The sequence below is a fragment of the Anas acuta genome, chromosome 8, assembly GCF_963932015.1.
Source record: "Anas acuta chromosome 8, bAnaAcu1.1, whole genome shotgun sequence".
In the NCBI taxonomy this organism is placed as follows: Eukaryota; Metazoa; Chordata; class Aves; order Anseriformes; family Anatidae; genus Anas; species Anas acuta.
The window spans coordinates 19,010,343-19,033,952 of record NC_088986.1 but is presented as its reverse complement, the minus strand read 5'-3'; the positions used below and the strand labels follow the sequence as shown (position 1 = coordinate 19,033,952).

The 23,610-nt window shown below is 37.4% G+C and overlaps 1 protein-coding gene across 5 annotated transcripts in view; it reads left to right on the top strand.

The window, feature by feature from the left end:
- The window catches only part of BRINP3 (BMP/retinoic acid inducible neural specific 3), a 199,262-nt gene that overhangs the window by 150,948 nt on the left and 24,704 nt on the right, over positions 1-23,610 (top strand). For all 5 annotated transcript variants that reach the window (XM_068690176.1, XM_068690173.1, XM_068690177.1 and 2 more), the window contains one exon: positions 11,331-11,553. In XM_068690176.1, coding sequence (XP_068546277.1) covers positions 11,331-11,553 — 223 coding nt within the window. The remainder of the gene's footprint in view (positions 1-11,330; positions 11,554-23,610) is intronic.

Genomic DNA, 23,610 nt, shown 5'->3' with positions numbered 1-23,610 from the left:
TTGGCACAGTTAGTGGAGAAGCCAACAAGGAGGGGTATGCTGCTGGACCTTGTACTAATGAATGAAGAAGGACTAGTTGGAGATGTGAAGGTAGGGGGCAGCCCTGTAGCTGCAGTGACTATGATATGGTGGAGTTCAGGATCTTATGAGGAAGAAACAGGGCAAAATGTAAGATTGTGACCCTGGACTTCAGGAGAGCAAGGTTTAACCTCCTCAGGGGTCTACTTTTTACATTTTTACATTCGCTGTTTTGTTGTTAAAGAAATTCAAAAATTTCTAAAGACTCTATATCAGTTACATATTCATCACTTTAACTGTTAGTGAGACTTGATGTCTGCATCTCAGTCTGCTTTTGAAGATCTCAGGTCCTTTTCCAAGCTCCAGTCTTACTCTTGACATGAGAACACCAGAACGTTCTTTCCGGAGAACATTTCTGCCTGGAAATTATATAAAATTAATTATAAAATTAAAAAATATATAATTACTGATTATAAAGCATTACATTATATTTCATTTTGTGTACATAAAAGCAGCATTTTTTCAATGGCTACTTTAACACCCTTATACATTTCTGGATTAATGCTATCATTTACTGCTTTGCAAACTGGCATGAGTGTATTGACTCTACTAAAGGACACAGATTTGTTTACCAAATTTTGTCGTGTTTGATCAGGGTGAAATCTTATTCGATCACTGAAGAATTTCATTTGATGGTACCTACTTAGCAGCAATTTTAGTTACCTGAAAATAATGATTATACACGTATTGGAACCTGTGGAGAATTCTTATGGCAAGATATACAGGGACATCAAATAACTTACAAGTTAGAATAGTTTATTGTCAGACACAAGTAGTCCTGTGTTCAGGACTGAGCCATGATTGTCAGGAGGCAAACAGGTAAGAGTTAAATTCTATGCTTTTAAAAAACTTAGAAATTTTATCTTTTTATCTTTTCTCTGTATCTTTTCAGCTATGTGAATACCCAACATGAAAACTTTACCTACATATGCCAATTAGGTTATTGCTAGTAATCACATTAACTAATAAACTGTGAAATATGGTTTATCAGTATCATTAAGCCATATGCCACATGTACATTTAAGCCCTTGAATTATTTTTAATCTAATAAATGTATGAAGCATCATGTCTACATCTCATATGTAGCTTAGGAAATTTTGCATAAGAAACCTTGTTCAGTGCTCGGGCCTGCACTTTGTTGAAGAAGAGTTGTCATGTGAACATTTGACATATAATGTAGTCATGGTTCATTCAGTCTTCCTGTATAAATCATATGTCACCACCTCAAATGCCTGTCTAATATTGACACACATAAGCTGTAAGCATTTCCAGCAACAGTGATTACTGGGAGATTTTCTGAAGAAAATAAGACCTTCCTTGTGAAAACTTTAAGAACAGTAACATACCTGCAATATCTGATTCATGTTAACTATGTGTTCTGAGAACAAAAGTGACTGTTACTAGACAAAATTAATGTTTTAAATAGATATTCTGTATGTTTGATGAGGGAAGTACATCCTTCAGGCTTTGTCTAATCAATGTAAATCAGCCTTTGGGATGAGTATGTTATTTTATTGAAATCAATCTAGAATAAAAATAAATTATCTAGACAAGAATAGGGAAAAGGATGTCTAGATTAAGAATTCGGAATCTGAGTAGGTAAATACAGGATAATCCAGTGCACTAACTACTGGCCTATATAGCCTATTGCAAACTGCAGAGGAATAAATGGATTAATTCCATACTTTTACATTTATTATGAGGTTATATGGAACTCCAGATGCACATAAAGATAAATACAAGTGTATTAACTTCCTAACTTTCCTGCAACCCTAACCCTTCCTTACTTTACATATAACAGAATAATTATCTGAATTCAGAGACAATTTTTTCCCCAGATGAAGACCTATAAAACTTCCTGGGTTCACTTGAGGTCATGCACTTCATCTGTGGACAGAATTTAGCCTAAAGAGGAAGTAAATAGTCTATTTAAAATTGCTTATTTAAGTCAGTGTTATCATTCTTTCTGTCTGTTCAAGATAAAACAACAGATGAACATATTTTTTAAAGTGAAAAAGGGCAGTTCTTTGGTGCCTAAATCTCATTTAAAATCAATGGGTAGCTAGATTTAGTTTGTATGTTTGAAACTTTCCATCTGAATCTCCAGAAAGAAAGAAAGAAAGAAAAAAAAAAGGCAGGAATGCAGGAAGGAAGGAAAGAAGGAAAGAAGAAAAGATGACTGTTTTCTAGGGCTTACTGCTCTCTTCCAAATTAGCCAGTTTACAATATTACTTTGCCTTTTAAATCATGAGATGCAAAAGAAAAATGTGTGTACATAGTTAAAAGTGAAAGGTCCTGTACATTACAATTACAACTGCATAAAGGCGAAAATTTAGTATGACCACTCTGCAGGGCAGGACTATATCTGTTTTCAATGTGTTGCTCTTTTCAGGTTGTCACTTATTCTTGTATCCCTACCTATTTTACTCCTTTTGTTAGGACAATGTCCAGCTCCCCCTCCTACTCCACCTGCTCTGTAAATTTAATCTTTCCCATTCAGGAAAAATGTTTGATTTAAACACTCAACTGCTAATTAGTTTCACACAGTAAAGCATGTCAGAAGATTACTTAGGAATATTCCCAAATTTTAAAACTATGTAGGACTCTAAAAGCTTTTGGTTACAAGATGTGTGTAATGCTGTTAAGGAACATGTAGTCGTTGTACATTGCTGATTCTGAAAGTCCAGAGACTCTTTTTTAGCAAGACTTACCAATGCAAAGAAGCAAATTCTAACAAACAACCGTGTCAACCCCTGTCTGGCAACTTAGCATCTTTTAGAAATCATGATACGCTGTTCTAAAATGGATGAAAGGCATGAATATCCATCCACACGCTCTGGATTCTGATAGTGGGGTAAGAAAATTATCATGCATTGTCTGTACCAAAGACCAGTCCTGGTGTGGTAGGCTGCTGAGTACCTTTTGAAATCTGGCCACTTCATTCAAATAATTTAAATGGTATCAATTTTCTTTTAAGGTGGTTTATCCAGTGTCATCTGAAAGAAATGTTAGCACTCCATTTTGTAAATGTGTGATGTTTAACACTAACAATCCCTCCATTTAGTCAGGAGACTCTGATATAATTTTGTTTGCCATCCCAATAAGCCACCAATTTTTCTATTCCCCAGTGCAAGTTCTTTCTAAAACTGCTTTAGCAAAAATATGCATTATGGAATTTCTTTTTATTGCCTCTTGCTATCTTCAAATCAGTCACCTAGCTGACAAGTAAAAAAGGTAATTTTTCCCATCTGCCAAGCTTGCAGATTCACTACATTGTGTATACCTCAGCCTGGGTTCTGGACTTCTCACTTATTACCAGTAGGAATGACAACCTAAGATCCAAACAGTGCCCTCAATAACTCATGTGTAAACTACTGTGATAATACTTTAAGTTTTTTAAAGGTTTAATTTAGGAATGTCACATCAAACATAGGTATTGCTATACATACATTCTGACCAGAAGAAACTTCTTGCAATTATAATAGAAGAAAAGTGCCCAGAGTGACTTTGAGGGTCTGTGTTGGGATTCCAATTCTTAAAAGATAACATTGTGAGCTGCATAGGTTTGATTTTGCATTACAGACAGGCAGTAAATCTAAAGCTCCACAGTGCCATTTACAGAGAAAACAATATCCACTTAAAGTTCTCTCTTACTGTGATTCAGTGACAGATTACTACTTTTCCAGTTGCTGTATTTTAACTTATACGCATGTAGCATAAGCTACAAAAAATAAACCTGAAATTAAAATGGAATACTGAAGGATTTCTTCTGTTTATAAAAGCAGCAGATTTCATCTTGCTCTCTAATAAGCTTAATTTTTATTGATTCAGGAGAGAGAATGTACCTGTCAAAAGGTCCTTGCAATCTCATTTTACATGGCACACATAAGGCATAACTGCACAGGTCATTTTGGTAGCACAGTTTGCCTTTCTGTTGACCAGAATAGACCAATTGCAATGCAAAGTGAGTCTCATTTGAAATCTTAATTGAAAGACTCCTTGTGGAATGTCTCAAAAGACTCACTGGAAGTTGAAGGTGCTTTTTAATCACTGAGAATAAAGACTTCAATCAATATGGTTCAAACTATTTGCCCCAGAGCACTAGAGCAGTGGTTTTCTTTAAAACAGCGTTCACAGCCTCAGGCTCAAGGCCAAGAAAATTTAGCCTCCTGAGTTCCTAACATAATTATTGTTTTCTCTATTATCTTGCAAAGGTGTTAATTTGCCTCCCAGTAATTAACTTCCCTATGTGGTTGTCAGGAAGTTTAATCGATATACCAACCTGTCATTCCTTCCGTGTCTGATACTCCCCACCTCACCCCTGCAGAGGTGTCACTGTTTTAATAAAATGAACAGGTGGGATGTGTAGAATTTCTTCAGAGAGTCAATATCTAAAATGTTCATCTCTGATTCAAAAAATGAGGCTATGGTCCATTAGGTCCTGTCAATATAATTGCCTCTATTTCACACCTAAAAGCATTATATACCTCCTGCTTAAGCAGCACCTGGCAAATCAACCTATTAAAGATTTGCACAGTATTTGCATTCTTAGACACTTTAAATGTTGTGATGATATTGTAATAAGAGGAGGAGCGGAAGAGTTGATCTAATACAATTCTACTTATGTCCACCATGTACAGGACATAATGTAATTCACTTCAAAGCTGGTGACAAACTCACTCCTGGTGGAATTCCGACTTTCTCTGGCATCTTTGGACTTTATTAAGAGGGATGTCACTCCATGGTCTCACTTTTAATGTAGGCAATGCTGTCTATTCTGGTTTGTAGCTTCTTAAATCTTCTTTTGTAACAGCTTAACATTGGTTATTTACTTCAATGCATTTTCCAAGAACATTTTCAGTTTAACTCATTCTCTTTCCTGAACTATCCTTCTCTGACATATTTATGTGTTTATTTGCTTAAACCAGATTTCAAGGTGTAGGAGTTATCAACATGGCCAAGAACAAGAAAGGTAGCTTTTGGGGATGACAAAGGTTATGCCAAAATCTACACATAAGAATTATGTCCTATGCATTAGGTGCATTTACAGTGCTATAGAATGATAACAGTTAGCACGAGATAGAGATTGGAATGTCCATGCTGCAGGAATATTTGTATAACAAAAAAACTATTGAAATTATCAAAATGTTCACAAAATATCCAAAATAACCCATGATTCAAAACAGATACATTTCTTGAGATTATTTTTTTTTTTTTTGAGTTTACAATTAATTACAAAGAATGCCCAGTGGAAGGGTAGTGATATGAACAATTTGAAAGGAACAATTATTTAAAATCACACCTGAAAGAATAACAGGACAAAGGAAGGATCCTTTATAAATTAGGATTTACGGAGACGGCTGTTGGAGTTCATCTTGTGGGTTTCTGCAAAGTGAATTCACAGTCAAAGTCATATTTAGACTGAAATTAAGAAATTAGTCTTTTCTTAATTATATGAAATCTGGGTCTTTTCTGCTCTCAGCAGAGTCTAGGGAAAATTATCTGCTGCCTAGTAAAACCTCAGAATTTCTCCTTGATTTGCTGGATGATATTCTAACTATACTGACACCTTTAACTCTACAATGTTTTCCTTTTTATCTGTGCACCAAGAGGGGTTTGTAACAGGAATATCTAGACTTTCCTGTTCCAGTAAAATTAGTTCCACTGTAACATTTGCATATGGTTCCTAAGAAATTACACATTAATGAAGGACCAAAGGATCTCTGTTCCCCACCAATCTCACCTTCAACTGTGCTGATACTTAGCCCTGTTGTCTCCTCTTTGGAGAGGAGTTTAGAGGACTAGGGTTTAGAGGATCTATTCCTGCAGCAATCTTCAATTCAAAAAAGAAAGCCAAGAGGAAGAGCAAACAAACAGAAGCCCCTAGCCCACTACAAGAATAATAAAAAGTTGCTTCACTTGAGACTTGCAAAGCAGTTAGATTGTACCAGTTCAAACAGCATCTCCAATATTAAATGTTGAGCTTCTCTCCTTCATATGCAGTCCATATTGCCAGAGCAGATACATTTCATTCCTTATCTTTGTCCTTCAGAAAGGTCAAAAAAAAAGTTAATTTACTTCGGAGAAGTAAGTGTTTTAATTATAGGGAAAGCTAAATGATTTATCCTTTAAATGTGGATAAGTTGGAAAACTAGAGAAAAGGAAGGGAAGAAGAAAGGGAGGAAGGAAAGAAAAAGTTTACTTTTCCTGTATTTTCTGTGAAGAAATAAGGTGGTTTTAAAGCCACAGTCTTATGCTTCCTTCAGTTGGATTAGTTTCAAACATATATTTCTTGGATCACAGCTGCTACTTCCATGACAAATTAAGTAATGTATCACAAACAACTAAAATTCATTGCAACATAAAAACAAATATATGTTCATTTTAGTACTTTGTTTTCTCCAGGCTTTTGAATCACAGTGGGCTATTTTAAAAATCATATATCTTTTATAAATCTCTTTAATAATATCTACACAATATTGAGGCAGCACTTTATTGAACAGCAACCGTATCCAACTGTTAGAAATGTAGGCCCTATTGCTTTTTATTCTCTCAGACTAACAGCTTTGTGGTTTGAGGTATCAATTTACAGCTGATGCTGGTATTTGACTTGCTGTAATATTTATTGCCCTGGTAACAATTAAAAACATTGTTATGGGAAAGTAATTATATTACTATGTTCATATTGTTAAGGAGAAACTTTTTTTTTTTCCTCCACATACAGTCCTGTTACGTAAAAGGTGTAATAATGTGTTGGGATTTATGAGATTGTTCCCATCAGAAGTCTCGCTCTTCACATTAAATGCAGCTATCAGTGTGGACTCCAGAGAGGATACAGTTGCCTTAAGACACAGGCAAATTTATTATTATTATTATTATTTTTATTACATGCCAACAATTAAATTTGGGGTCTATTGTGCTAAGTGCCCTGTAAAGATATAATAAGGGACAGGCTCTTCTCTGAAGAACTGGCAATCTAAACAGAAAAGACTGTTGAAACGTAGAAAGCATAAAGTGTTATCTACAAAATATTACGAAATACTGAGGCAATTCTTCTGAAGAAAAACAATCCTTCAGTAATTACAAAGTAATACATTTTTGCCAGAATACAGGAAAACACTTTGACATTTTTAAAATAATTATTCATTTTGTGATTTCTGACTTTATAACATTTCTCTTATAATATGAAATTAAATGTTGACATATAAATGTAAAATTTCTGTTCTGTCAAGGTGAAGAATTTTGACTGATTCACAGAAAAGTAAATCAAGAAAACCTTTCAATGTTCCCTTCATATAATTTTAGAGAAATCAGACACTTGAAGAATTACCTAAAATTTCAAAAAATTTAGGTTGCATTCTGATTTTGAAATACTAAAAATCCTATCACAAAATGGATTACTATGCTCTGTGCAGATCTACTAAGGAGCCTTCTTTGCTGTGAAACAGCTATAGAAGCTTTTCTTAACTTTTGTGTGAAATTAATTGGTAGTCTTCTCCCCAGATTCTAGCATATAGCAAAAATAAACCAGTAGTTGTATTAAAATAGCAGGTTTATTTAAAACATCAGCAGATAAGGTCAGCCATCAGAGTTGGCTAGGCTGTACCCACATGCAGACTCCAAAAAAATAGTGGGTAATGGTATTTGGAGACCTTCCTTCCTGTGGAGAAAAGGTATTTGGAGACTCCTTTCTTCTTGACCTGCTTTCTGGGGAGATTTGCTGCTTGCTGGGGGTTTTGATCAAGGATGTTGAGGAGAAACTTCTGAGTCTCATTTGGCTCATTTATTATTATTATCTCTTGTTACTCATTCATGTGAGCACTGACGAGACTTCCATGGGGGACCTGTTGAATATCAGGAGTGCATTCATGGTTCTGAGGGTTGAGCATAGGCCCAACGGATATCTTCTTGGTCCTGTTAAGTAAGGGGAAAAATTTGCATTGAAATACATTGTGCTGGGTGACAGTAAAAAGAGTAATGATAAAACAGGAAGAAAGGATATGCTTCAAATATGTCTAATCAAAGGCACTCACCCCACGAAGTGAGTAGGACAAACCAGAGCTATGTGTGAGGTCACAGAGGTACAACATTGTTAGAACAGAAGTGACAGGGTGGGACAGCTTGCGTCACTGCAGTGCTGTGAAAGATGGATGTGTTCATGAGGAAAGACAAGAGATGATGAAGGTAGTTTTCCTCTATGTTAAGGAGCAGCTTAGATGTATGGATTTCCGCTATTGGATGGACAACAGAGGATCTTATCCTGCTTGTTGGCCAGGGTTGGAGGAGAGGCCAGCAAGGGTGACATTGTGATGGGTGTGTTACAAACCTTCTGGTCAGAACAAAAATGTAGGTGAAACCTTCTTTTAGTATCTGAAGGATATATCTGGATCACAGATCGTGGTTTTCATGGGGGTCTTTAATCCTCCTGACATCTGTTGGAAGGTCAACACTGTGGGACACAAGCAGTTAAGGAGGTTTCTGGAGGCTATAGAATCATAGAATCATAGAATATCCCAAGTTGAAAGGGACCCACAAGGATCATTGAGTCCAACTGCTAGCTCCATTCAGATCTACACAAAAATTCAGACCATAAGACTGAGAGTACAGTCCAAACACTTCTTAAACTCAGCTTGGTGCTGTGACCATGTCCCTGGGGAGCCTGTTCCAGTGTGCGACAACCCTCTTGGTGAAGAACCTTTTCCTGATACTCAGCCTGAACCTCCCCTGTCGCAGCTTGACTCCATTCTCTTGGGTCCTATCACTGGTCACTAAAGAGAACAGAATGACACCTGCCTCTCCACTCCCCGTTGTGAGGAAGCTGTAGGCTGTGATGAGGTCTCTTCTCAGTGTCCTCTTTTCCAGGCTGAACAGGCCAAGTGACCTCAGCCACTCCTTGTGTATCTTCCCCTCTAGGCCCTTCACCATCTTTGTAGCCCTTATAAGTATGAGGGATAACTGCTTGATATAGATACTGTATGGACCAAGAGAGGTGACACAGGGCTGGATTGGCTGGATTAACAAGGAAGTGCTGTTTGGGGATGTGATAACGGTAACCTTGGCTTACCAGCAGACATGACCAGCTATAAATGAAACAATTAAATAAACTTGTTTGATCAATCACTGCATCTGTTTATATTTTTCACATTATTTTAAGTTATTAATATGAAAAAATAGTATTATGTGTGCATTTGATAGCCACCTATGTGAAAATAAATTAGAAAGTGCTGAAATCATATCATATGTGGTATCAGGTATCATGTTTTAACAGTATCAATTTATATGGCCACCAGCACTATAGTACTGGCTGTTAATCCTCACAAATGCCTGGTATAATGTGTTGATTAGAATGTAATAGTTTAATCATCTCTCAATGGTCGGAGTTCATGTTGTAGTTTCACAGATCATGAAATGTGTCTGTTTAAGATATGAGCACATTATCTTCCCTTCCCTTCCCTTCCCTTCCCTTCCCTTCCCTTCCCTTCCCTTCCCTTCCCTTCCCTTCCCTTCCCTTCCCTTCCCTTCCCTTCCCTTCCCTTCCCTTCCCTTCCCTTCCCTTCCCTTCCCTTCCCTTCCCTTCCCTTCCCTTCCCTTCCCTTCCCTTCCCTTCCCTTCCCTTCCCTTCCCTTCCCTTCCCTTCCCTTCCCTTCCCTTCCCTTCCCTTCCCTTCCCTTCCCTTTTTTTTTTTTTTTTTTTTTTCAGAAGGCTCTATGTAACCATGCTCATTTTATCTCTGTCTCTCTTTTACCTGCATTGTGGTGGTGCTCATTAGCATGATCATACTGGGCACAGGGGTAGTCAAGGATGATGTTTATTACAGGAAGGAAAAGGAGCATTTTCTTGTTGGAATGGTTTTTCGTTGTAAGTTAAAGTCTGTAAACCCTCCTTATCGCTTCTAAACATTGCATCTGATTAGTTGTTAGCTGTAGAGTTTATTACCATTGTGCAAAGGACAGTGCTTCTTAAATAAATTAATGCATAAATATGGAAACTGAAAAGGCATATTCTGAATACATTCTCTCCTCTGAGATTTTTATTTTTGGTCATCATGACACTGAGTTTAAGTAAATATACCAGTGTCTCAGAAGAACAGAAGAGAAATGAGAAGTTAGTGATTAAAACAGGTATTCAGGAAAGCAGCTTTTGGATCTGATCCTACCTGGGTGTATTAGTACATTCCTCTGAAGTCAGTAGAGCTTAGCTGATTTATACAAACTGCAGATCAGAGTTTTGCCAAAGGACATACTTTGAAACAGTTCAGTTAACCCTATTTATTTATTGTATTTATTGTATTTATTTATTTATTTATTTTGATACTAGTTTCATAAATTTGAAAATACACTCCTCAGGCTTGAAATGCTCTACCAAATCAATGAGACTGTGCCTCTTTCAGACAAACCAAACAACCCTCACTCACAAGATCTATGCAAGCCTTGAAGGGAAAAGCTATCTAGGATGTGTTGTGCAAGGAGACTAAGGTGTAATTGTCACTTTGTCACTTGGGAATAGGTTCTCCCAGAATTACACCAAAAGACAAAGAGCTGCTCGTGGTAAAGCAGAACTTGTCAAATACTTCTATTAAATCAAATAATTAAGGTAAAAACACATATTTACTCTTTTTGAATAAGGGATAAGAACCAATATCTTAGATAAAATTAGGAAAAGGATCAGGAAGAGGTGAAGGGTAAGAATTAGGGTTCAAATACTTCATAAATGAAACAACTCCTTAAGACCCTCAATTTGCACCCAGGGACAGCAGGGGGGCAGTGGTGTTGACCTCAAGTGGAGAATAGTAGAAGGCTATGAAGAGGAAGGCAAGGCAAGAAAATGAATAACACATTGCTAAGGAGATCCCAAATGCATTATTAAAACCAGCTTATTAGATATTAAGTCACTCTTTTTGCCCTTGCTTTTCATTTTGTACCTTCCTGAAGACCTTTCAATGTCATTTTTCTTCCAATGAATCATAATCCATCACAGAAAAATCTATGCCAAAAAATACGTTTTATTTCATCATGGACCTCTGTCCTGAATATGGAAAATCAACGTTTGATGTTTTTGTGCTAGTATTGCCATTAAAAATGTAGTTATCTTTCTACTTTAAAACAGTTAAAAAGTTCAATTCCAAAATTGCAAAAGTTCATTTGAAAATTTTTGAAGTTTGAGAACACCAAATAAGAAGTTAATTTTTGCTGCAAAAATAACTACATAATTAAAGTCTATTAAATTTTACCTCTTTTATTTTTTTTTTTTAGATGAATTCAAATTATTTATGAAGAGGCTGCCCATGAATTATTTCTTGAACACATCTACTGTAATGCATTTGTGGACAATGGATTCTAATTTTCAACGTCGCTACGAGCAACTAGAAAACAGCATGAAGCAGCTCTTCCTCAAGGCACAGAAAATTGTTCACAAGCTCTTTGGCCTTAGTAAGAGATGCCATAAACAGCCACTCATCCGCATGCCAAGGCAGAGGTAAGAAAACCTGAGAAACTCATAGTATTGTCTAATGCTACAGTATCCTTAATGACATGGAAGTGGGAATGTACAGTATACTGTGTATGTACAACATACACATACTGTTCATGCAGTGTATGTTCTACATATGTTCATATTTTTCTGTTCATGCTGTCTTAAATGTGATGGTAAAGATCAAAATAAAACCTGATTTGTATGCTACTGTGTTTTGTCACGCAATTTAAAAGTATCGTGAGCATACAGATTCATGCCCTGTTTGGTTTACCCCTTTTTTACAGAATTGTATTTTCAGTGGAACTTGGCCAATTGTAACAGTGCCAAATAATTGTATACAGAATACTCAATACCTATTCTGAAGCAAGCATAGCTATTTTAAGAACTTTCCGGGTCATTATACAGTGTATACTACATACTATTGATTTCTTGTCTCATTTGTCAGATATGAATTAGATTTGAAAGGATGCCTAAGGAAAGAAAACGTGTTTTAGCTCTGCTTAAAAACAGAGAACCTGAAAGCTACCTAGTCAAATCTATATTAACATTAAGTGGTTATTGTTGATTGCTGATCGAAAATTACTTTATTGAAATTAGTGGAATGACACAGAGTAAATCTGAAATGAATGAGCTTTTAGGGAAATTATTTTTCTGAGCAAAAGCATCATGGATTTATTCCAGTGACTCCTGAATTTAGCACTTATCTCCATCAGTCTTGAAGAAATCTAGTTTAGGTTCAGTGTTCCAGAACTGCCAGGGGTACTTTACACTCCCCTTCTTTCAGCTCTGCTGGAGTTCCATCAATTTCCCCTTGCCTTTTGGTAGCACACAGCTAATCCAATCTCTTTTCCTTCCTTCCTTCCTTCCTTCCTTCCTTCCTTCCTTCCTTCCTTCCTTCCTTCCTTCCTTCCTTCCTTCCTTCCTTCCTTCCTTCCTTCCTTCCTTCCTTCCTTCCTTCCAGAAAGAGGTAGCCATTATGGCTCTAATGTCTTTTTCTTTTCTTTTTTTTTTTTTTTTTTTTTTCCACATCCTGTGATCTGCTAGTTGAAACAAAAAATATGTATGTATGTTTGCTTCTTGGAGTCATTTCATAACTATAAAACATTCCACTAAGAAAGTTATATAATTACTACAGAAGAAAACTGGAATATGATGACATAATGATGATCAATAGATAGCTCCAAGATCAATGTTAAAGGCAGGTTTGGGAATACTTAGCCAGCGGGATGCATTACTAAAAGAGAGCATTTTCAAAGGATGGATTCCATCAGATTATGTGGGAAAATTACCTTCTAATATCAAGGCTTTTATGCCTCATAAGAAAAAGCTTTAAAGTGAGAAGTGAGGAGGAAAGGCCAAAAGAAACTGATTTAATTTCCAAAACTGGTTAGAAAAACAAACGAACAACAAATAACTCAGAAAGAGGTACAGAGATGGATAAAGGTTTCAGTCACAAGGGATGGTAGGAAGAATACAAACAGAGGTCATGACATAATACTGTTCAGGTACTTCTAGTGATGACAGTATACTTAATGCAAACACCATGCTGTGTTTGTCTGTAAGGAACTGCTAACAGTTAAGCAATAAATGAGTAGGAAAAACCTAAGGAATGCAATGGAGAAGCATGAATTATCTCTCAGGCTATAAAGTAGACATTTCAACAGAAAGGGAATTGAATGAAAGAGCAAAGCTAAATACTATTTCTTGAGTTTGAGAGAAGACAGAAGTAAAAGCAAAAAACAGCTTCATGTGCCAATGATATTAGAGACTCCAACAAAAACAAGAAAGAATTTTGTTCAAGAATTTGAACAAAATGTAATAATTTTGAAAGGATTTCAAAACAACTCATTTGGATTAGTGTTTGTGTCCTGCTACAGAGAGTTAAGTGTGAATTGTTTTATGTAAAGAGAGATTATAGAATGACAGAATTATAGAATATCTGAGTTGGAAGGGACCCATAAGGATCATCAAGTCCAACTGCTGGGTCCCCAAAAGACCAGTCAAAAATAAAAACCAGAATTAGAGAGTTAAGGGAGGTATAAATACTATTTAAAATTATATTTTTTAGGTACTTGTCTTTTCAGATATAGATTAAAAAGCCTTCAGATTTTAATAAAGATCATGATGCTGGCGGTGAGTAAAACAAAGCAACTGTGGTAATGTTTAATTTTACATTGCATTTCAGAAGTCAATAGATGATATATATACAAAAGATTTTTAAACGCACATGTTGAAAGTGAGAGCTGGCTTTCTATTTCATGAAGTTGGGAGTTATGTCCTAAAAGTTTAATTTAATTCATGAAAACTTTCTGTAAGACTGAGTTTTATAGGGATTTATCTATGTAGTCTGCCAGAAATCGTTTTGTCACAGTTGAAGGAGCTCCTACATAGAGTCAAGGTTGTAATTCATTACTGAAAATACCCATCTTTCTGGCCTTAGAATTGTGTTACTGAACATGAAAAAAAATGTTGCTTGATTTTTATTTTTATTTTATTTTTTTGCAATGATATTCAATTAATCTGTTAGTCACAACTGCTTTTAACTTTATCCATATTTCCTGAAAATAGCCCCCTAATAATGCTAAAATAATGCTGAAACTAAATTATGTTTATATATTCATTTTCTAATCCTTGAATGAAAATAGCATTGAATCCTCTCCTAGCATCATTGTTCATGGTAGAAGAGGGTCAATTAACTTGCAAGTTAAAGATACTACATTTGCCTATCTGTTTTTAAAAGACAGTTTGTATTCTTCAACTATAATAATGTGTAAATAGTTTTCTTTCAGTCTGCACTAGCAATCAGAAGAATGTCTTATTTACTGCAGCACTTTCATATACACATAGGATGGGAACAGGATTACTATTTTTATTTTATTCTGCTCATTACAAAGCTTTTTAAGTTCCGGATATTCTTCACAGATTTAAGCTTTCTTTCATTACCATGAAATGGATCATTATTCCTCTTCCTGAAAGTCATGTCATGCCAAGATACATAACAAGTTTATGTATTTGCATTGTAAATTGTTACAGCACAGTTCAGCATAACTTTTAAAATTCACCTGAATTAATCAATACACTTCAATAATCATTGAAGTATTTACTGGTTGTCTAAGTTCAAAGAAAAATACCTATTCAAAACCAACAAGGACTACAGGAATTCTACAGAAATCACTGTGTGGATAACCTGTTCTCATGTTGCGTATAGGGGTGATAGAACAATAAAACATTCCAAGAAAGTAAGGAAAAAGAACAAAAACAAAAACAACAACAAAAGCAAGGTTAAAAGAAATGTACTTGGAAAGAGAAATTTTTGATATTTTGTGAAAGACCACTACCAGGGTGATCTAATGCCTCCATGAACTTGAGGCTCTGCTGTTTCAAAAGGTTCAAGAGATTATTACTAACGTGCTCTCATTGCATTTACGTATCAGCCTTAAAACCTTGAAATATGATATGCTTATTGTGTTTGCTTTGCCAGAGTCCACCGTATGCAGCAATTGTTATTCCACTAGATGGCCAGATCTTGCTGCAGTTTTTATACAGGAAGATTGTTGAAACACTGCTAGTGGCACAATACATTGCGCTTTGCAGGAATCAGTAGGTGGTATAAAATGTACATTAGAGGGTTCTTGAATCATTGCTAGCAGCTCAATACATCTTGCTCTATAGGAATCAAGGTATTGTGTAAAACTGTATTTCTTCACTAATGCCATCATGCATACTTCTGTACTGAGACTATGACGCTTAATTAATAATTGTAAATTGTTGGAAGCAGTTTGCATATGGTATCTGTGCTTCAGTATATCTAGCCTGAGAAAAGGAATGACACAACCCTAAAGTTAGTCCAAGCTTTTGACTCTGTTAGTGTCTTTCTCAAATGTGGTGAGGAAGTGTTGCCCTGGGATCTGTGTATCATTCATCTCACGTTAATGTCACCTTTGGATTGAATCTCCTCATTTTTCAAAGACAAAACAAATGGAGGAAATGAAGAAGTATCAATTTTACATAATTGGTTTTATATTTTAATAGTCCATATACATCACTCTAGTTCACATATAGCAATGGGCCATATAGCAAACAGCCACCTAAATTGTGGTTATACATTTGTCAGTGTGTTTTGGGGAGTGAAAGTGGGTTTAGTTTCTATTTTGGTTAACACAGCAGTAAGATTTCTTTTAAAATGTAATGACTATATACTGAGAAGCTGAAAATCAAAGGAAGAGATGTGATCTTACCCATGAAATGTTATCAGTGTAACTTCTGACATGAATCAGAGCTGAGGGCAAGCAGGCACTTAAATCTGTCCAAATTAGGGAACTGAAATTATAAAATTGGCAGATTTATGATTAAGAGTGTAAAACAAGTATAAACTGTGTTGAAGGAGAAAAAGAATCTTCACTTTCCCAACTACAATTTCAATTAGAATTGCAATGATTCTCCATGAGTGGACTTGATACTTAAGCACTACTGAAAGACGTTGAAGACGTCTTTCATTTCATTTCTTCGTTGAAGCAGCTTTCATTTCTTCCTTCAGAAGTGCCAGTTTGGCGCTTGGTTTCCTTCTTTTTCTATGTTATTCAAATAGGTTCCTTGGCTAATTTTATTTGAGCAAATGAATGTTGTGCAGGATATTGCTGTATGTATGAACCTTATTTATATGCAGTTTAAAACACTTCATAATGAAGAAGCAACACTCAAGACCAAATTTAACCAACACGATTTGTGATTAAATAAAGACACAAACAAAAATATGCAAAAAACAAACAAACAAACAAAAAAAACAACACAACAATAAACCAGTGGAATAAACTACGTCTTGCTTGGCATGGTAACAAATGCAAATGTGCTGCAAGAAATTGCAGCTGAAGATTATGAGCAACTCATGTAAATAAAACTTTTAATTTTAAAAGACTTACGAAAAATATTGCACAAAAAGCATATAATCTTGAATAAAATGTCAGTTTTTGAATCTTTAAAACTAATGGATGCTTCATATCGTCATATAATGTACAGCAAGGAATTTTGTTATACCAACATTCCAGCCCAGTCATTAACAGAATGGATTTTACAAAACCACGAAAACAAACAAAAACCAAATTTGATTCTGATAGTGCAAGCTGAAGGCAAATATAGAAAAAATTGTTTAATAGCTTGTAAAGGAGATTTTAATTAAAATATTAGAATTCTTATCTCTAAAGCGAAGGCCATTCTCAGTCACCTTACATTTGAAGTATGTCCTTATCTTCATGAAGGACTATTAATATTATATATATATATATTTTTATTTATTTATTTTTTAAAGAAACATACTTTGGGAGCTAATGTAGACTTAGATACTGTTCATCATTGTAAATGGTGAATGGATGCATCAAACTGAAGAGCTGCAGAAATAGTTGTTTTTTGAAAAGAAAGTTAGTTCTGGAATTTCCCAAAGAATGTGCCACAGGAAGGTCTAAAAAAAGATGAGTTATGAATTTGCATTTTTCCATTTCTAGACCTGTGCGGTGTCAAGAGTTGGACTTGATGATCCTTAAGGGTCCCTTCCAACTCAGGATATTCTATGATTCTATGATTCTATGATTTCTTTATGAACTTCACAGGGTAAAAAATTCACATGCCCTAAGAGCACAACAGGGCCTGAGTACTCTAAAAGCACTTCACAGAAGGTACTTGTGTTTCAGCGTTCTCTACAGTCCATATGCAGAAATAAAAAGAAAAAAAAAAAAAGAAGCATTTGAGAAATCTGACTCTTCTATAACACCAATAACAAAATCTAATTTTAAACTTCTGAATATGGAGGTTTTGTAACCTGTTTTCGTGAGAATGCTTCAGAATGAAATACACAAAAACCATAATGTTTTTTGCCCTCAAGATGTCACACAGCATTAATTCCTTACTGCCCAAAGTTGGTTATAAGCTACTTTAGACTGCTTTACTGTAAGCATAATTGATTCTGGGCATAGAATTATTAAGGAATAAAATTTTCCACTAAGGAAGCCACAAAGTTCAATACATGGATATTTCACAATACATCACAAATATGTTCTTTCTTTCAAAGCATGTTCGTGGCACTGGATGTAAGGAAAAAGATCTGATTACACATCACTTCACAGACTGGTAAATAGTGATAGGTAAATAATGATTTTAGACAAAAATTGCATTACAGAAAGACAGTGTAAGACGGAAAAAACTCATTTGTATGGACTGGGTCTAAATATGGTGCTTCTGAAGAAGCAAAATTGAACTAGCAATAATATCCCTCTTTTTTTGGGTGGGGGACATGTTCACCTTTTTATAGAGTACAACTTAGTGACATTTCTAAAAAAAATGTTCTAAGAAAGGACAAAGAGAAATGCACTTAGATTGTACAGCATTTTAAATTACCAACAAATACTAGAAAATTAATTGATCCACTTCATTAAGAAGTGGATCAATTCACCTTTGGGAATTGGCAACTTTGAATGTAAGGGAACCCTCTCCAGTTAAAATTTTGATTTGAGCTAAGACACCATGTACACATCTGAAAGTTGTATGCCATATAAAAGGAAAGTGATAAGATGAAAGTATGTGAGATAAAATGAAGGTCAGTTTGACAGTGATTGCTTTAGTAAACTGAATAATAAGTCCACATCTTTCCTCAGAGGCAATAAAACAATCCAATTTGAGGTGATGCCTTTAATTGCATGGGGGATTAGAGTTATTTAAAACTAATGTGACATATAAAAATATGATACACAGGCCTTCAAATAATAATTCTGATAGCATGGAAATCTAGGATAAAACTTTGTTTATAGATATGTTTTCACACATAACATAATAGCTGTGCATACAAAAGGGGAAACCACTCAGAAGCTCTCTGTTTGCTCTCTGTTTTGGTTTTCTAATGTTGCACTTTATTATCTACTCACATAAGCTATTCTCAATCTCTTGCCATACATGACATTTTTTCAAGCCTTCCGATAACTCCTTTTGTGAATTTTTGATGACTAACAACATTAGAAGAAAATAATTTCATCATCTTATAAATTGCTGTGAAACTAATAGACAGGTTATAGTAATGTTACAGAGCAGCCTTATGCCTGCTTCCATGTTCTGATATTATGACATGAGCAATATGTGGAATGAATCATAGAATCATTATGGTTAGAAAAGACCTTCAAGATCATCTAGTACAACCATCACCCTACTACCAATATCACCAATGTCACTAAACCATGTCCCTAAGCACCACGTCCAACCTCTCCTTAAACACCCCAAGGAACAGTGACGCCACCACCTCTCTGGGCAACCCATTCTTTCTGAGAAGAAAGACTACTCTTTCTGAGAAGAATGTGTCCTCATTTCCAACCTAAACCTCCCCTGGCGCAACTTGAGGCCAACCTCCAGCTCCCTACAACTCCCTTTCAGGTAGTTGTAGAAAGCAATAAGGTCATCCCTGAGCCTCCTCTTCTCCAGACTAAACAACCCCAGTTCTCTCAGCCATTCCTCACTGGACTTGTGTTTCAGGCCCTTCACCAGCTTTGTAGCACTTCTTTGGTCGCGCTCCAGGGCCTTGATGTTGTTCTTGTACTGAGGGCCCAAAGCTGAACACACTACTCGAGGTGCGGCCTCACCAGAGCTGTGTACAGAGGGACGATCACCTCCATGGCCCTGCTGGCTACACTATTCCTGATACAGGCCAGGATGTCGTTGGCCTTCTTGGCCATCTGGGCACACTGCTGCCTCATGTTCAGATGAGCATCAATCAGCACCCTCAGACCCTTTTTCTCTTCACAGCTTTCTAGCCACTCTCCCCCAAGCCTGGAGCGCTGCCTGGGGTTGTTGTGCCCAAACTGCAGGATCCAACACTTAGCTATGTTGAACCTCATCCCATTGGCCTCTGCCTATCCACCCATCCTGTCCAGGTCCCTCTTCAGGGCCTCCCTACCCTCCAGCAGATCAACAATTCCCCCCAACTTGGTGTTGCCTGCAAACTTACTGAGGGTGCATTCAATTCCCTCATCCAAATTCATCAATAAAGATATTAAAGAGGGTGGGCCCCAACACCAACCCCTGGGGAATACCACTGGTGACTCCATTCACCACTACTACCGTCCAGCCAGTTTTTAACCCAGCAAAGAGTGTACCTGAAACCACATCTCTCATGCCAATGTTTTGGCCTTTTAAAGTATGGACTACTTGCTAGTGCAACAGTACTCTAATAGTGGTTTGGTAATCACATTTTAGTAGCATAAGTCTCAGGTAAGGTATAATGTCCTGCATCGTGTAACAAAACGTTAAAAAAAAATAAATAGTAGGAATCATCAGACATGAAAGGAGTTCTACCAATAAAATAATAATGTAACATGCTTAATATAATATTTTGGGATGTTGCATCACATCTTGTTTTGACACTTATGATTTTAAAATGTTACTAAAGCACAAACCACTATTAGAAGAATGGCAGTCTACACTTTAAAAGAACAAAACATTGGCATGAGGGATGTGACTTCATTCCATGTTCCTTTATATAATAACATTGAATATTCAGACAACAGTATCTCAGACAATAGCTCACAGGTGACAGTATTCAGAGGTCCAACAGCAGAATATGACTCAATGAAAACATTTCACTCAAGAAGACTGATGAGTGCTTTACTGTCAAACTCCTTGTAAGTTATCTTCTAAGAATAACAGGGTAAGAGGAACAGAAATACTAAATTCATTTCAAAGACAAGCTTCCTCTGTACAGTGCAGTTCTGAGAAGTATTTTTTTTTTTTTTTAGATCTGCTAACACTCATCCCACTGTGAATTGCCTCTGTTGTTTCCAAATGCCCAAGTGCCCAAGTCCCTTGTTTATAGCCTAAATACCCAAATATATATTTCTCCTGCAGGCAAGTTTTATAATGTGATTGATGCTGTCAGCACTGGAGACTGAAAATTTTAACATAATAAAATGAAATCAACTTTGAATTAAATTTTATTTTATAGACATGGTGTATGAAAGAAGAAAAGGGCATATTAAGAAAAAGCTGCTACAGAATTTCTATTATAAAGATCCAGTTTTCAGCACGTTTGCTCTCCAATGTATATCCAGGATATTGCAGAGCTTGCTCTTGGCCTTTTGGTTTTCACTGTGACCTAAATGCTGTAATGGACATTCACTCATGCCAAATTTAAAGATATCTTAATCACCATTCCACACAAATTGCTTGTAGAAATAACATTAGAGCCAACACTGCAGTGACTCACGAGGAGTGTGAGCCTGTACTTTAAAATAATTATTTGACATATAGATAGATCTTGGCAAACTTTTCTTGGCTTGGCAGCTTCTGTTTGCTCTTGGGCTGATGCTTGTCTATCTTTGCAGTCATGACATTTGACATGATAGCTAGGATGCATTCTAAATAGTGCCCCCCAAGTTCAACAAGCACGCTCATGTAAACCACAAATTCAGCTGGAGGTCAGGCATACACATAAGCATGAGATACTGGACTTCAGATCATCCTGGGCTTCACGCTGTTCACAAGTCCAGATAGTTCTAGTATTCTCCAGATTTCACCTGTAGAATAAGAGAACATTTGAGCATTGCTTTATGTAATTTTGAAGAGTATAAAATGTAGCAAATGAGCAGGTCTTTTATCATCTGTGATCTATTATGTAAGGTGTGAGAAAAATAAGAAAGAATAATCGTTGATATTCAGTCTCCAGCATCAGGTTTCCTCTGTGGAGTAACCAAAGTCCCTCTGCCTGTGCTCCTCTTAGGCAACAGAGCTGACAATATACTGCCAATATCACATTTACCTTGCTCTCTTTTGTCTATTGTTTTTCTTCAGACTGATACACAGACTGTCTCTCACTATGTGTTTGTACAGCACATGTCACAGTGGGGACCCAATCTCAGCTAGGGCTGGTATTAATTTGTATAATATAAATGGTTTTCTGACCTGTGGTATTTGAAGTAAAAATGTGTCTCCTCTGCGGGAAGGTAGTATTAATGCAAAGCACACAAAAGCTTTGATATGACTGCAGAATAAAAGGGAATATGAAGATTGGACTTGGTGACAGAAAGTGCGTGCGTGAGTTATTTCCATACATAAGCATATTTCAGGCAAAACCTTTCATTGCTCCAATGCCTCATTTTGACAAAGAGGCCTCTTCTTGGCAGGTCACGCCTGTCAGTCTCTGAAAACAAGCTTTTCCAGTCTCTGAATCGTAAAATATTCACAAATAAACAATTCGGGGGATTTGTTTACTCGCACACCTTGGGGCCCTGCTTCACCAGGGGTGGCCCGGAACACCGTTGTGGCCAGGCCGCACCCGCCGGCTCCTTCGAGAGGCTGACAGGGCAAGGGCGGTTCCGCCCCCGGCCCTCTACCTAGAAACAGCTCCTGGGAGGGCGGTGCTGCGTGCTGCCATCACGGAGAGGGAGGGGACCGCAGCTGCATGCTGCTGGTGTGGCAGGGCGTGGGGCCTCTGCACTGTTGGCAGTGTGCGAGATCAAACGCCTAGTATGGTGTCCAGTAGGCAGAGAGCTCACTCCAAAAAGACTGTGACGACCCAGACAGAGGGCTGCCCAGAGCCCTGGCTGTTCAGGCCTCTGGCTGTAGGGAGTGCCTGAGCCTGCCCGGGGGAGGGCAGCGGGGAGACCACCTGTGTCCTGTGTGAGATATGAGCAGGTGGAAGATCTGGTCAGCATGGTGGCAGAGCTGAAAGAGCAGGCTGAGAGACTGAGGGCCATCAGGGAATGGCCTGAGGGAAAGGCACCAGGGAGGTATCCCACAACTGGTGGTGGACACCTGCCCTGCCCCTGTTGGGCAGAGGAGGGGGACCTGAGGGATGGAGAGGGTTGGGAGAGGGTCCCTGCTCGGCGACATCGTGGGCGAGCCACTCTGCCTTCCCCCCCCTATCTGCTTCCCTCATCCCCTGAGGTCCCCCTAAGCAATAGGTTTGTAGCATTGGATGTCAAAGGGGAGGTAAGTGGGGAGGTGTAGGAACATCCTCCAAAGAAGTTATCAAGGACAAGACAGTTGACTGCACGCATTCAGACTGCTTCAGCCAGGAAAGAAAGAACTCAAGCAGGCGCAGTGCCATGACTACTGGAACTGGGGAGCCTGTTCCAATGCCTGACCACCCTCTGGGTGGAAAACCTTTCTGTAACACCCAGCCTGACCCTCTCCTATCCCAGCTCCATGCCATTCCCTCTGCTCCTGTTGCTGTCTTCAGAGAGCAGAGCTCAGCGCCTGCCTCTCTGCTTCCCTCATGAGGGACCTGCAGGCCGCCATGAGGCCTCCCCATGGCCTGCTCTACTCGGGGTTGAACAAACCAAGGGACCTCAGCCACTCCTCACTCATATGGCTTGCCCTCTAGGCCCTTCACCATCTTCATTGTCCTCCTTTGGACACTCTCTAATAGTTTTATGTCTTTCTTATATCATGGCACCAAAAACTACTTGAGGTGAAGCCTCACCAGCGCAGAACAGTCAATTCTCTCAACTGGCATGCAGTGCTATGTTAATATGGTGTAGACTTTGTTCACTATAGATCCTAAAACCCTCCTCCTTTCTGTAAAACTGCGATATTTCTAATAGCTTCCAGAATCGGGGTGATTATCTTAGACTTGCCCATTTTTTTGTGTTTGCTTTTCATTTTCCCAGTGTTAGGAAACTTCTTTTTGAAAGCTAGGTAGAAATCCTAAAAGATTCTTTAACTGACCTTAGAAGAAACCACAGGCATTGTGCCCTTGAAACAGTGTGTATATTAGTTCATACATTTTAGGATAAACTTGCCTTAATTTTGGAAAAATGTGGTGACAATAACTGATGATTTTTTTAATGTAAGTTGAAAGCTTACCATCTGTATAGATTGCTTCATCAGTGCATTATCTTCAGAAAGCACTACTGGTTTACATAATTCCTGGAGCGATGGCTAAGATACAGTATAAATATAAATGAGAAAGCTGGCAAATATATCCAAGAGGTGAGCAAGGTACTGTGAAATGGATAGCTAAGCTGATGACTGTGTTGTCCGTAATGTTTCTCTACAAAACTTCAGTTAAATTAGCCCTGAGTAGAGACC